Raw genomic sequence first — 13,406 nt, 5'->3', positions numbered from 1 at the left:
CTGATTCTGATTGGGCTGGTGACCCTAATGATCGGAAGTCTACTGCCGGTTATGTCTTCACTCTTGGTTCAGGACCTATTACATGGGCTTGTAAGAAACAGGCTGCCATTTCTCTTTCGTCAGCAGAAGCAGAGTATCGTGGTGTCGTGGAAGCTAGTAAGGAAGCCTTGTGGCTTCGTCAGATCCTATTAGAGTTTGGCTTTGAGCAGCAGCATCCAACCACACTTTGGTGTGATAATCAAAGTGCCATTCAGCTATGCAAAGATCCAGTCCAGCATCAGCGCAGCAAACACATTGAACTACACATGCACTTCATCAGAAAGCTCATTCATGACCATGTTCTTGAAGTGCAATATTCTTCAACAGATGATCAGGTTGCAGACATCTTCACAAAGGCTCTTACAGAGGCGAAGTTCACTAAACTTCGATATATGCTTGGAGTTCAGGAAGTTGTCACTAAGGGGGGATAGGCTCTAGTGCCACCTTCCTTCTCCTATTGTGTCATATTTGTAAATCCTTCAATCCTATCCCAAGTTGTTCTTAAGGGGGGATGTTAGGATATTCCGACACATAGGATATAGTTAAGTTCAACTTGGTCTAGTGTAGAGTTAGGTAAAGTGTGTTTCTTTACCGTTGTACATTTTGTAACTTACAATCTGACGGTCACGATATGTAGTGATCCGACGGTTCATTCTCTCCTCGGTATTACCGACACTTGATCCGTGGCTTGACACCCGATTGGTCCATGAGTTCTATTTAAAGCGCATGGAGGGTCATTGTTCGGGTAATCCGTGCATGAGAGAAGCTTATGTAAATTTTCATTCTTTGATTAATAAATTGCCTGTAGTACCCACGTTGGGACAGGCCGTGGACTGTTTCCCTCTTTGAGGGTTTTAACCACGTCAAAAATACTGGTGTATTGATCTGTGATCTGGTTGTGAGCGGTGTCCTTTTGGTGTTCTTTCTGAGGAACTTACCCTGTAAATTCCTACAAAATCAAGATTTGACACAATGTTTTTTGCCTAATTCTGGCCAAAAATGAGAAACTCCAAAAGTTGCAAATAAAGACTACTACTTAAAAATATTATCATGGCAAAATTTAATGTTTTTTTTTTTTTTTAATAATAAAAACTAAAACACACTAAAATATTATAAGAACATCATAGCCACCATTATATACCTCCAATTTTTTATCTTCAAATATTATCACCATCTACAATAGTAGTAAAAATATTAATAACAATATAAATATTACTAACAATTGTTCCTAAAAGTGCAAAGATACACCACCACTATATGCCTCCAATTTTTATCTTCAAATATTATCATCATCTACAAATAGTAGTAAAAATATCAGTAACAGTATAAATATTACTAACAATTGTTCCTAAAAGTGCAAAAATACATCGAAGGAATAGAAGATTTGGGAAGATCATCTTGCCAAGAACAAAGCCAACTGCTAAATGCATGCTCATAACGTCTGCCAAACACATGAGAACAATCAACCAAGAAAATATATCCATATGCCTATGAATTTAGAACATTTTTCTTAATTTGTAAACATAATTATGTAAGACACACCAAACTAGAAACCAAATCAAATGTATATTAATCAAATTTTAAGAATTATGTACATGTTGTACATATAAATATATATAGGAAACAATTTAATTATTTCCCAGGAGTTCTTGAACTCCAATAATTACCCAAACTAACCCAGGGTTAATCCTGAGGATTAGATATCTAACATTCCCCCCTAATCCGAAGAGATATACCAAAGTCCAAGAACGAGAGCTCAAAATGAAAAAATGCATCTCCGCCAAGAGTTGAATGTCTCTCAAAATTGGTTTTTAAGAATGACTGCAAACCAAGATAAGAGAACTCAATGTCTCAACCAACACCAACTCTGAAACCTTTATAGCAGTTCTCAGAACAAAAAAATGTGGTTTTAAGGTGACCACAAAATTTGGAACTATCACAACAGTCCCTCGAACAATTCCAAACAAGGAAGTGCTCAATCAACTCAATCAACTCAAATCTGACTTAGGCTTGCTTGACATCTCGAACTTGTAGCAGACCATCAACAATTCCCCCCTTGTCGGATATAGGGTGAGAAGTACTCTTCATTACTGCAAGGCTGGTCATCACTCTCAAACATATTCTTTGATATGACTTGTAAATCTTCTTGGTTGTTTTTGTCCAATCCCAAGTAGCAATCCATCCGAAATTTACCTTCTCTTTTGCAATAGACTTCTTTCTGGAACATCTATTTGTATGATGATTTCGCTTTCCACAATTCTCACACAGGTAAAGATCAAAACATTGATCTTTCACATGTCCAACTCTGTTACAATGTTGGCATCTATCAACTTGTTCTGGAACAACACCATTCAGAAATCCAGCGCTTCAGAATTGTACTGGTTCAGCAAAATATGGTATATGAAAAGATACATCCAGAATATCCTCTTTATAACCCAAACCAGTGATGTGTTTATTGTATCTAGTCTCTTCCCATGGCATTATGAAGGTTTTGGGAATAACAGGCTTCTCATAAGAACTTTCAGTTGCATTTCTTTTTGAAACCACTGCATTACTCTGATTATTTTTTAACTGATGATCGGGCTCAAACAAACTATTATTCTAAACAAGAACAGGTTCAAAATTCTTCTTTTGCAGTTCTTCTCGCTGAAACTGAGATTCTAGCTCAAAAAATTCAATTTTTATTTTCGCATATTGCAAATATATTTGGATGTCAAAGAGCGTGTCCTTGTTGACTTAGACACTGTTATGAACACTAGATGACATTAAATTACGTAATAACTGCAACAAATCATCGACTTTGGCCATGTTCTTTAGCAATCAACTTTGAAAAAGGGGTGTCGGCTACCACCGAAAATGCACCTAATACAAACAAATTTATGATAATTGGGTTTCGGGTTCAACTGATCATGCACCCATCTACAACATAACTTTAACTTCGAATCTTAAATTCACAATTTGACTTTTCAACTTTAACAAATTTTGTGGTAAAAAACACAGAAAAATCTTCTAAAATTATCTGTCTTGATTTTGGGTTTACAACTTTAACAAATTTTGTGATAAAACACAAAAAAAAAAAAAATCGAACCTATGACTTTCAATCCACCAAATAACTATATAAATTCTGCTCACAACACCTTCTCTACAACTTCAATTTCAAACCTAAATATCCTTATCCCAAATATTCACCACATATTCCAAATATCCATAAACCTCATATTAAAAACATAATTCACATATCCCAAATATCCATAAGCCTCATGTCGAAAACATGATGACCATGCATAATAACCCTTATGCTTTCCACTCTTCGAATTTTCAAAGTACCTCTCATAACCCTTATTCTTTCCACTCTTTGAATTTTCTTAAGCTCTCGGTCAGCATGTATTTGTGAGAAAGATTGGTCAACCTGTATTTGTGAGAAAGATGAAGATGTGCCTTAAATCCTCTATGCCATGAAAGATTCGAAACATAAATCTCTTGTTGATAACATATTCAACAAAGCATGTGCATTCTCATTCCAATGAATATATATATTAGTCAGAAATTATACCTCTTATGCTCTCAAGAAAGCTCTCAAGAAAGTGCAGGCCTATGACTTAGGCATTATAGACTTCAACACACTTCTTCGTCTTTATCACAACGATAGATCAAAGTGCAGGCCTATGACTTCGGCATTACGAACTTCAACACACTTCTCCGTCTTTATCACAACGATAGATCTTTCTTTTTGACGCTATTGTTCTTATACGCCGTAGAAGATGTAAAAGATGAACTCCGAGAAGCTTGACTGCTGGTCAATGAATTTCATCAAGGCTTCTCCGAAGTATTGGACTCTCAATTCTTTGAAGCATTGCAAACTTTTCTTGACAAGTCAGTGACGTTGATCATTCACTCTCTGTTTTTGCAGTTCACATCCTTGAAACTGTTCGACAGAGCCATCGTTTATTGGTTCTTCTATGACAACGTTGGTCTCTTTACATAAATCTTATGGCGTCGAGCATCTGAAGACAAAAAGATCAGTTATACACTACGCATAATCATCTTTCTTGGTCACATCAACTGGAACTTCCTCTGTTTGACTCACCTGCACACGGCATGGAGTTGTCCTGCAATCATATCTTTTGTAAATGATGCCTACCCTTTCTTTTGTGTCTTCTGTTTTGAGTTTTCGTTGCAAAATTCTCGCAGTCCCCTTCACATTCGACTGCAAACTATGTCCACCACATATAAACTCCTTCACATTCAGCTGCAATCTACGTCCATCGCAGTCCCCTCATGGATCGATAGATTCATTAAGGTTATCAATAACAATTTTTTTTTGGATGTTGGTTCATACAAAAACGATTTGATTTATTACTTTCTTTGTTTACTCTAGTGAGAGCGACGATGACATTATGCATGCAGAGATGGATGATGCTGACCTCGCAAAATTGGTCATTTTAACAAAATTTGTAGTCGACAAATTCACTACGTTTTAACAATGTATGGTATTATCTTTATAAAAACAAAAGATCACCTTGTATAATTCGAATGTCGATGCAGTGAAGACTTCACAAGTCATAACTATCTGACTCCTGACGTTTGGTAGGGCTGCTTCATACAACAAAAAACCACATTCCTTTCTCCTCTGCAAGAATACGGGCCCTTATGGAGCATCATGCAGATGAGTTGCCCACACCGGAAGTCGAACCCGTGACCTCACGACCTCCACTTATAGGTTAACATTTCTTCTAAATATGAGTGTCTGAATGATGATCTTCATTCGCATAGGAGTCACACACCTCCTCATCCACAGTTAGATGCGTTCGACCAGCAGCATTCACATTTCACAACTACAACAACTTAGATGCCTCCAACGAACAACATTTATGAAGACCACAAAATTAGTGGCTCTCAAATTGCAAGCGGATAAACTTCCCACTCTGATATCACTATAAGACATCAAACTGGGAACCAAATCAAATTCTAAGAATTATGTACATGTTGTACATATAAATACATATAGGAAACAATTGAATTAGTTTTGGAGAGTTCTTGGACTCCAATAACTACTCAAACTAACCCAAGGTTAATCCCGAAAATCAATTATCCAACAAATTATAAAATAATTGGCTCACAATTTGTTGCTACTTTTTAAAATTCAACCATATAATATTAGATGATAATAGAAATTGAAAAAAAATTAATATAATATTAAATAATAATATGAATAGTTTCAAAAAGAAAAAGAAAATGGGAAAATTTTGATATAAAAGTTTGCACTCCAACAAAATGAATAACTCTACCATCTCCCTTAGAAAACACTGAATCCAAATGGAAAAAGGTTCGAAAAGGGTGTGAAATTCTTTTTATAATTCAAAATACCATTATGGCAGGATTTCTCTTGCCTGATTTCAAAATAGTTCTCCTATCGACGTCTTCAAGAAACCTTGACTTGCATCCACTATTGGGTGGTCTAAAAGCCATGGATCCATTGTGACAAAATTGAAGTGAATCTATCCAAGGGCTTCTTAGTAGCATGTAACCGTAGATTTCCAGTTTTAACTACAAAAGGTCACACAAATAGATGAAATCTACCGTATGAGACTATTACAGTTCGAATGGTTGACAATTAATGCACGAAATTGTACTTGAACAGTTTCAAGAAAGTTAGTGTTGGACAGATGTCATGCAATAAGCAAAACAGTAGAAGAAATTGTATTCAAACAGTTTGAAAAAAACACCCTGAGTGTAATTGAAAATATATATAATAATATAAATATAAATTAGTCCCTCCAATTTTATTCGTAAACTGAATGATCCCTGCAACCTTAGGCTTACTATAAAAGATACCACTTTCTTGTCCCATCCAAATTGGTCCCTGCAACTTTATGCTTCAAGTAAAAGATACCACTTTTTTGTCCCATCCAAATTGGTCCATGCAACTTTATGCTTACTGTAAAAGATACCACTTTCTTGTCCCATCCAAATTGGTCCCTCCAACTTTATGCTTACTCTAAAAGATACCACATGCCACTTTTTTGTACCATGCAAGGAAATATACTTTTTTGTATCATGCAAGGAAATATACGAAAAGATACTGTTTTTTTTGTCGTGATTATATAGGAATAAAGGACATTAAGTGGCTTTGGCAACTAGCGGGACAGGTCGAAATCATTTCTCATCAAGTCTATTGAGGCTGAGGAAGGGTTGAGATGATTACTTTTAGTTGGAGTTTGGGTAAAAAATTTCAATAAATTTTGTTGTTGGAGGAATAGTTGAGATGATTACTTTTAATTAGAATTTGGATAAAAAATTTCAATAAATTTTGTTGAAACGATGTTTAAGTTATATTTTAAAAAATAAAAATAAATTTTGCATTGTCGAAAATTTCTGAATCATATTTTAAAAAATAGAAATAAATTCCACAATATCAAAAATTTCTAAAACACCCACACAACTTAAATTTACAAAAATCTATAATATAACCAAAATTTTCACGATAACATTATGATCAACGTTATAAATATGGCTTCATAATTAAGGGAGGAGCATTATTTTCAGTTAACTCGAATAAGAAAGCCAAGGGCCAGCAATACGATGGATGTTGAAAAAGAGAACTTGCAGTGCGCTTTGCACGCAGTGATTGTGCCTTTTCCTGCGCAAAGCCATGTTAACGTTTTCATGAACTTGGCGCAGTTGCTCGCTATGCGAGGATTTCTCATCACTTTCCTCACTACTGAATGGATTCATAAGCGCATGGTCGCAGTTTCTGGGACAAATACCAATTCTCTTATTTCTCTGGTTGCCACAGGCGATCCCCATCATGAATTGGAGAAACGAGGCTGCAAAATTCGATTTCTGTGTATTCCCGATGGATTACCGCCTGACCACGAGCGCACCTCCAGCATGGGCGAGTATTTCCTTGCACTGCAAAAATTGAGCCCCGCATTAGAGCACCTCCTTCGCAGTAGCACAGGCGACGCGACTGCTGATGATGGAAAATATTCATTTCCACCCATCACATGCATCGTCACAGATTCCTTCATGTCTTGCACGGAGGAAGTTGCCACGAATATGAAAGTGCCGAGGGTTATCTTCTGGCCCTTTTGTGCTGCCGCTTCGGTTTGCCAGCTCTACTCTGAATTCCTCATGTCTCAGGGACATATTCCTGTTAAAAGTAAGTCCATTTAATATTTTATAGTATAACATTTACATATTATTAATATGAAATATATATTTTTTACACAGATGGTAGATTTAGCGAAATATTTTAGATGCGACTGCAAGGATATTTTAGATTACCGTTTGAATATCAGATTTTAAAATATTTTAAGGATGTTTTTGTTTTATATTTAAATTTATTTTTATGGTTTAATACATGGATTTTTTTTTTTTTATGTAAATTTAGTCGTTAAATCAGCAATAGGGACCATTCCTGCTATAAGTAAATACAGATTGATTCATCATTATTATTCATGGAAAATCATATCACTTGCTAGTAGTCTTTAAAAAGCTTTGACTCCATAAAAAAACATATTTCATAAAAACAAAATCACTATTCTATAGAGCTTGAGTGGACTTGAGTGGGCTTAATGGTTAAGATCATCATTATTATTCATGGAAAACCACATCACTTGCCAATGCTTGCTAGTAGTCTTTAAAAAGCTTTGACTCCATAAAAAAACATATTCCATAAAAACAAAACCACTATTCTATAGAGCTTGAGTGGACTTGAGTGGGCTTAATGGTTAAGATTATCATTATTATTCATGGAAAACCACATCACTTGCCATTGCTTGCTAGTAATCTTTAAAAAGCTTTGACTCCATAAAAAAACCATATTCCATAAAAACAAAACCACTATTCTATAGAGCTTGAGTGAACTTGAGTGGGCTTAATCGTTAAGATCATGTGTTTCCTTCTAAGAGGTCACAAGTTCAAAACTAGGGGTAGAGTGTGTATGCCCCAGTAGACTTAGCAGTCAAATAGCTGCGCGGAAGTGGGTCCCTTGTCTCACAAACAAGGGGGTAACTTCGATTGTGCAATGATTAGAGATTACCTATCAAACTTGTGATTTCAAATAAATTCTTACCAGATTTTAGAGAAATTAGACCCAAAAAAAAAAATATTTCAAAAAATCTTACTAAAAACAATTCCAAAAAAAAAAAATACTACATCTGCTTATCTGCACACGGTTTCCCTTTCTCCCGCCTTTCCAGTTTCAACTATTTTGTAATTTATTTTGGTTTCTTGAACTGCAAGAACTAATATTGTTGGTCGTGGTCGGGCCCGTTTAAGTGCAGTAAGCGAGGCGAACAATCCAGAGAAACTCATCACTTGTCTCCCAGGAAACCTTCCAACGTTGAAGCCGACCGATTTGTTGTCTCAGTATCGCGATCCTTCAGACATTATGTTCAATGTACTTCTCTATGAGTCAAACATGTCGAGTATAGGGGAGTATGTATTAGTGAACACGTTTGAGGAGCTGGAAGGGAGGGATGCTGTAACGGCCCTGTCTTTGAATGGATGTCCTGCCCTGGCCATAGGACCTCTATTCCTTCCTAATTTCTTACATGGAAGGGATTCCACCACCAGTCTTTTGGAGGAGGACGAGAGCTGCCTGACATGGCTGGATATGCAACAGCCAGCATCTGTTATATACATTTCCTTTGGCAGCATAGCTGTCAAATCTCAGGAGCAACTGCAGCAGCTGGCGCTAGGGCTAGAGGGTAGCGGGCAGCCTTTCTTGTGGGTTCTCCGCTCGGATATTGCAGATGGTAAGCCTGCAGTTTTACCGGATGGCTTTGAAGAACGAACCAAGGATCGGGCACTGTTTGTGCAGTGGGCTCCGCAGTTGAAAGTGCTTGCCCACGCAGCAGTGGGATTATTCATCACTCACTGCGGATGGAACTCCACCTTGGAGAGCATTAGCCTGGGAGTTCCCGTGGTGGGATTGCCTTATTTTAGCGATCAATTTCTCCATTGCAGATTTGCGAAGGATGTGTGGAAGATCGGCCTGGACTTTGAAGGGGTGGACGTGAATGATAATAAGTTGGTGACAAAGGAAGAGGTCGAGGATGTTGTGAAGACAATGATGACAACTGGCATAGGACAGAAATTGAGAGAAAAGGCTCTAAAGCTGAAGGAGTGTGCAACGAGGGCGGTCCTCCCGGGCGGTTCCTCTTTTCTCAACTTAAACACTTTTGTTGAAGACATGGCGAGGAAAGCAGCGGCCCAATCTAATACCTGTCACTCCTGAAAGAATTGCTCCGAGTTCTTGGAATGTGCTGCGCTTCCCTTTCATTGGCGAGTAGGTTTTGCATCGTTCGCATGTTTGTTGTGTGAATGCTATAGAAATCGAGTTGGCATGTGTGTTGTATGAAAGCCCTAGAAATCTAGTTGTTTTCGTGAGAGTTTTTTTTGGAAGTTTTTTAATGAGTTTTTCTAATTTAATTTAGCAGGAATTTATTGAAGTCACATGTTGATGGGTAATTTAAGTGTCTCAAAAACTCTAGAAATTTTTTAGGGCATTGAATCTATATATACAATAAAAAAAATCAATTTAAATAACACAAATCAAGATTTCACTTCAATTTTTTAACCAAATTCCAAAAAACAAAATCCAAAAACTCACACTAAAAACGACATCTATAAAAATAACATAGACATAATTTATCCCTGAAAAAATTTTAAACCTCTCAAATATTTTTAAAACATTTTATATCTTGTTATATCTTTTTCCTTTGCCTTTTTCATTCGTATCATATTTATATTAATTATATTTAAAATTTTAAATAAAATTCTATTTTAAAACATTTTTAAATACAAATTAATTTGTTTTTCTTAAATCATTTCTATTTTTTTAATATTTAATAATACTTTGTTTAAATGTTAAAAATAGTAATAATTCATCCCAAATTAATTTCCCAAATTTTCAAGTATATAAGAACGTTCACTACTCTATTTAATAAGATAAATATCCAGATTCAAATCTATGCCCTATACTATTTAAAATTAATCAGCATTAAATAATTGTGTGTAGAGATGTTTTACTTTTTCTCATTATATTATAAATAATATTTACATCAATAAATTAAAAATATTAATACCATACAAAAAAATTCACATTAATAACATACAAAAAAAAATTCACATCAATAAATTAAAAAAACTTCAAGGTTGGAAAAAATAAAATATTTCAAATCTAATTTAATTTTATATTATTTTTTTATATAAAAATAAATAATTGAAAATAAAAAATTTCTAGTTTGGTTTAAATTTAATTGTCATTTAAAAATAATATTCATATTTTAATATGAAAGAAATGTGTAATCAATGTTAGTATATATATAGATAACATTGGAGTATATATATAACCAAATAAGTATATAAGACACCTGTGTATATATATTCCAATTTTAAAGTCACAATACACCAAATAAATATATAAGATGTCTTTGTTTGTGATATATATATATATATATATATATATATATATATATATATATATATATATATATATAATATTTCAATATTTATATGGATTAACATTAATTTATATCATTTTTATATAATGAAAGATAAAATAATAATAATAAAATTCTATTTTCGCTTTTCATTGGGACAGAAAGGTCTAATTTATTCAATTTTTAATGTGGAGTTGATAGTAACATTTACAAAATATTAATAATAAAAAAATTTCAATATGCATGTTGAGCAAAATATTTCAACATAAAATATTTTATTTCATTGATAGGTGCCCTCTAATTCAAGGTACTAAAGAGATTTGTAATTCTTAGACATTAATATGGAGCAGACATAACATTTTAAAAACACATAGTCTAACTAATACATGAAATGTCCCTATTCTTCACACTTTTTCTAATCAATTTTGTCTAAAATCAGGTAGACATTTCTAAGAATCATAATTTTAAGTTGTTTAATCTACAAATTTGGGGTGCCTCAAGGGTTTCAAACTGTGTTTTAAACAATAAGAAATCTCAATCTTGTTCAATATTGTTTAGCCATATTCAGGCCCAAAATTTGTTTTGATCTATTAGTTAGATTAAGCCTTTATATATATATATATATTGCCATGATATGAAGTATTATGTAAACTAAAAGATCTAAGGTTCAAAGAGAGAGAGAGAAATATTTTTGTGTGAAGTGAATTCTATTGCATAAAAAACAAAAGATTACATCAAAATTTGCCATAAGTCATATTAATATCTCCCTTCAAAGTTGCATAAGAGACTAATAGAAACTAAAATAAGTGCATCCAAACAAACCTATGCTAGAATATTGGTCTATCTAGCAATGATCATAATTCAATACAAAAAAAACCATAAGAACAGTCCATCATATAATCAGGGATTTGGTTCAAAATCTAAGCCTAATACAAGGATAGGGGATGTTGGGTTTGCCAAGGGTCTAGCCACTGTTGAGGGAATGCTAAGATGTTGTTCAATCCTTGCCAATGTATGACCCATAATCTCCAACCTAGAGTCATAGTGCTTTAGATGTCGATGCATATGGTCCAATATTTATAACAAGTGTCTCCTCTTTTCAAATATTTAATAACATCTACTACTCTATTTAATAAGATAAATATCCAGATTCAAATCTATACCCTATATTCCTTAAAACTCATTAGAATTATAATTTTATATTCCTTAAAACTCATTAGAATTATAATTTTATGTTTAGAGATGTTTTACAATTCTCATAATGTTATAAATAATATTCACATCAATAAATTAAAAAATATTAAGAACATAAAAAATATTTCAATGTTCACCAAAAATAAAATATTTCAAATTTCACCTTAACTTTACATCAATTTTATATATAAAAATAAAGTACTTGTAAATAAAAAAAATTCTAATTTAATCTATAATTATATGTTATTTTTCACGTCATCTAAAAATAATGTTGATATTCGAATTTCAAAGAGATAATTAATTCATTCCATTTTGTGTATATGTATATTTTGAAAATGGAATAAATTACACATCTATTTCAAATTGGAATATAAACATTATTTTTAGTGTAAGTGATAAATAAAATATTTCAATATTTATATGGATTAACATTAATTTATATCATTTTTATATAATTATTTTCACTTTTTTGTTGTGAGAGAGATGTGTAATTATTCAATTTTTAATATGGAGTTGATAGTAGCATTTAAAAAATATTAATAACAAAAACAATATCCATGTTCAGCAAAACATAGAATATTTTATTCCATTGATAGGTGATTTCTAATTCAAGGTAGTAAGGAGATTTGTAATTCTCTAGACATTAATATGGAGCTGACATATAAAATTTAAAAAACACTTAATCTAACTAATAGATGGGCACTTTTTCTTATCAATTTTCTCTAAAAATCTGTACATATTTTTAAGAATCATAATTTTAAGCTGTTTAGTCTGCAAATTTCTAGTGCATCAAGGGTTTTTTAGGGTGTTGAATTCATTTATGCATTCCAAAGTTCTTTTTACAAAATTGTATAGCCAGATTTAAGCCTAAAAAATGATTTTAGTTAGACTAAGCCCCCCCCTCTCTCTCTCTCTAGTGATTACCCCATTACTATTGTAGTTATACCCCGTATTTATATTGTTGTGCCCCTATTACCCCCATATTGTTATTTCTGTGCCCCATAGAATCCCTCTATTGTTATTTTTGTGGCTTTATATTATTATTGTTAGGTCGGCTGGTTTATATTGTGACTCCTTAGACTCCTATATATAGAAAGGAGGTTTTGTCATTTTTATCATCCAAGAATTGTTCATTTATGTAATGTAAAGGAGGTTGCCCCTTCGAAGAGGCTAAATTCTAAGTCGTTGATCTATCTTTTCTATCTTTTCTTGAGCTGGTTTCATAACATTTGGTATCAGAGCTTTGGATTCTAGGGTTTCACTGCTCCAAATAGGTCATCGTGGCATTTTCGCTATAACTTTTTATCTGTGACGTTTTAGAAGTCGCAAAAAAAAACCCATTTGAGAAGAAATCACGCTGAACCTTGGGTCTGAATTTCAGAGCTTTTCGCGCGATATTTGCAGAGATATGATCTGAGGAAGTTGGTCTTTTTGCAGACTCCTTAATTACATTCAAAACAGGTGACCTGGGGAAAATCGTCATAACTTTCTCTCTGGGGATCGGATTGAAATTTCGTAAGAAGGTACAAAAAGAGGACGGACTATAGTTTCTTGTGTGTGTGTTTCAAATTCAAAGGTTGAAAAAGTGACTCGTGGCACGTCGTACAAGTTCGCTCTGCTGAACCAGTCTAAAAGCAAGTCACTGTGGGGGATTTCACATAACTCTTCCTTGGAGAATCCAATTTGGCTCAGACTTGTGGCATTAGAAAGAGGATGCATAAG

General features: G+C 33.7%; 1 protein-coding gene across 1 annotated transcript; it reads left to right on the top strand.

Annotated features, from left to right (window-relative positions):
• Positions 1-6,560: 6,560 nt before the first annotated feature.
• Positions 6,561-9,446, top strand: LOC149259886 (UDP-glycosyltransferase 85A1-like). Its single transcript, XM_089377880.1, has 2 exons — positions 6,561-7,201; positions 8,328-9,446. Exons 1-2 carry the CDS (start codon positions 6,622-6,624, stop codon positions 9,281-9,283), a joined length of 1,536 nt encoding a protein of 511 aa, XP_089234006.1. The 5' UTR covers positions 6,561-6,621; the 3' UTR covers positions 9,284-9,446.
• Positions 9,447-13,406: the final 3,960 nt, after the last annotated feature.

The sequence above is a fragment of the Pinus tabuliformis genome, chromosome 6 (genome assembly GCF_031772625.1).
Source record: "Pinus tabuliformis cultivar Carrire ecotype Pingquan chromosome 6, CPIR1, whole genome shotgun sequence".
NCBI lineage: Eukaryota > Viridiplantae > Streptophyta > Pinopsida > Pinales > Pinaceae > Pinus > Pinus tabuliformis.
This window is presented reverse-complemented; position numbering and strand designations above follow the sequence as displayed.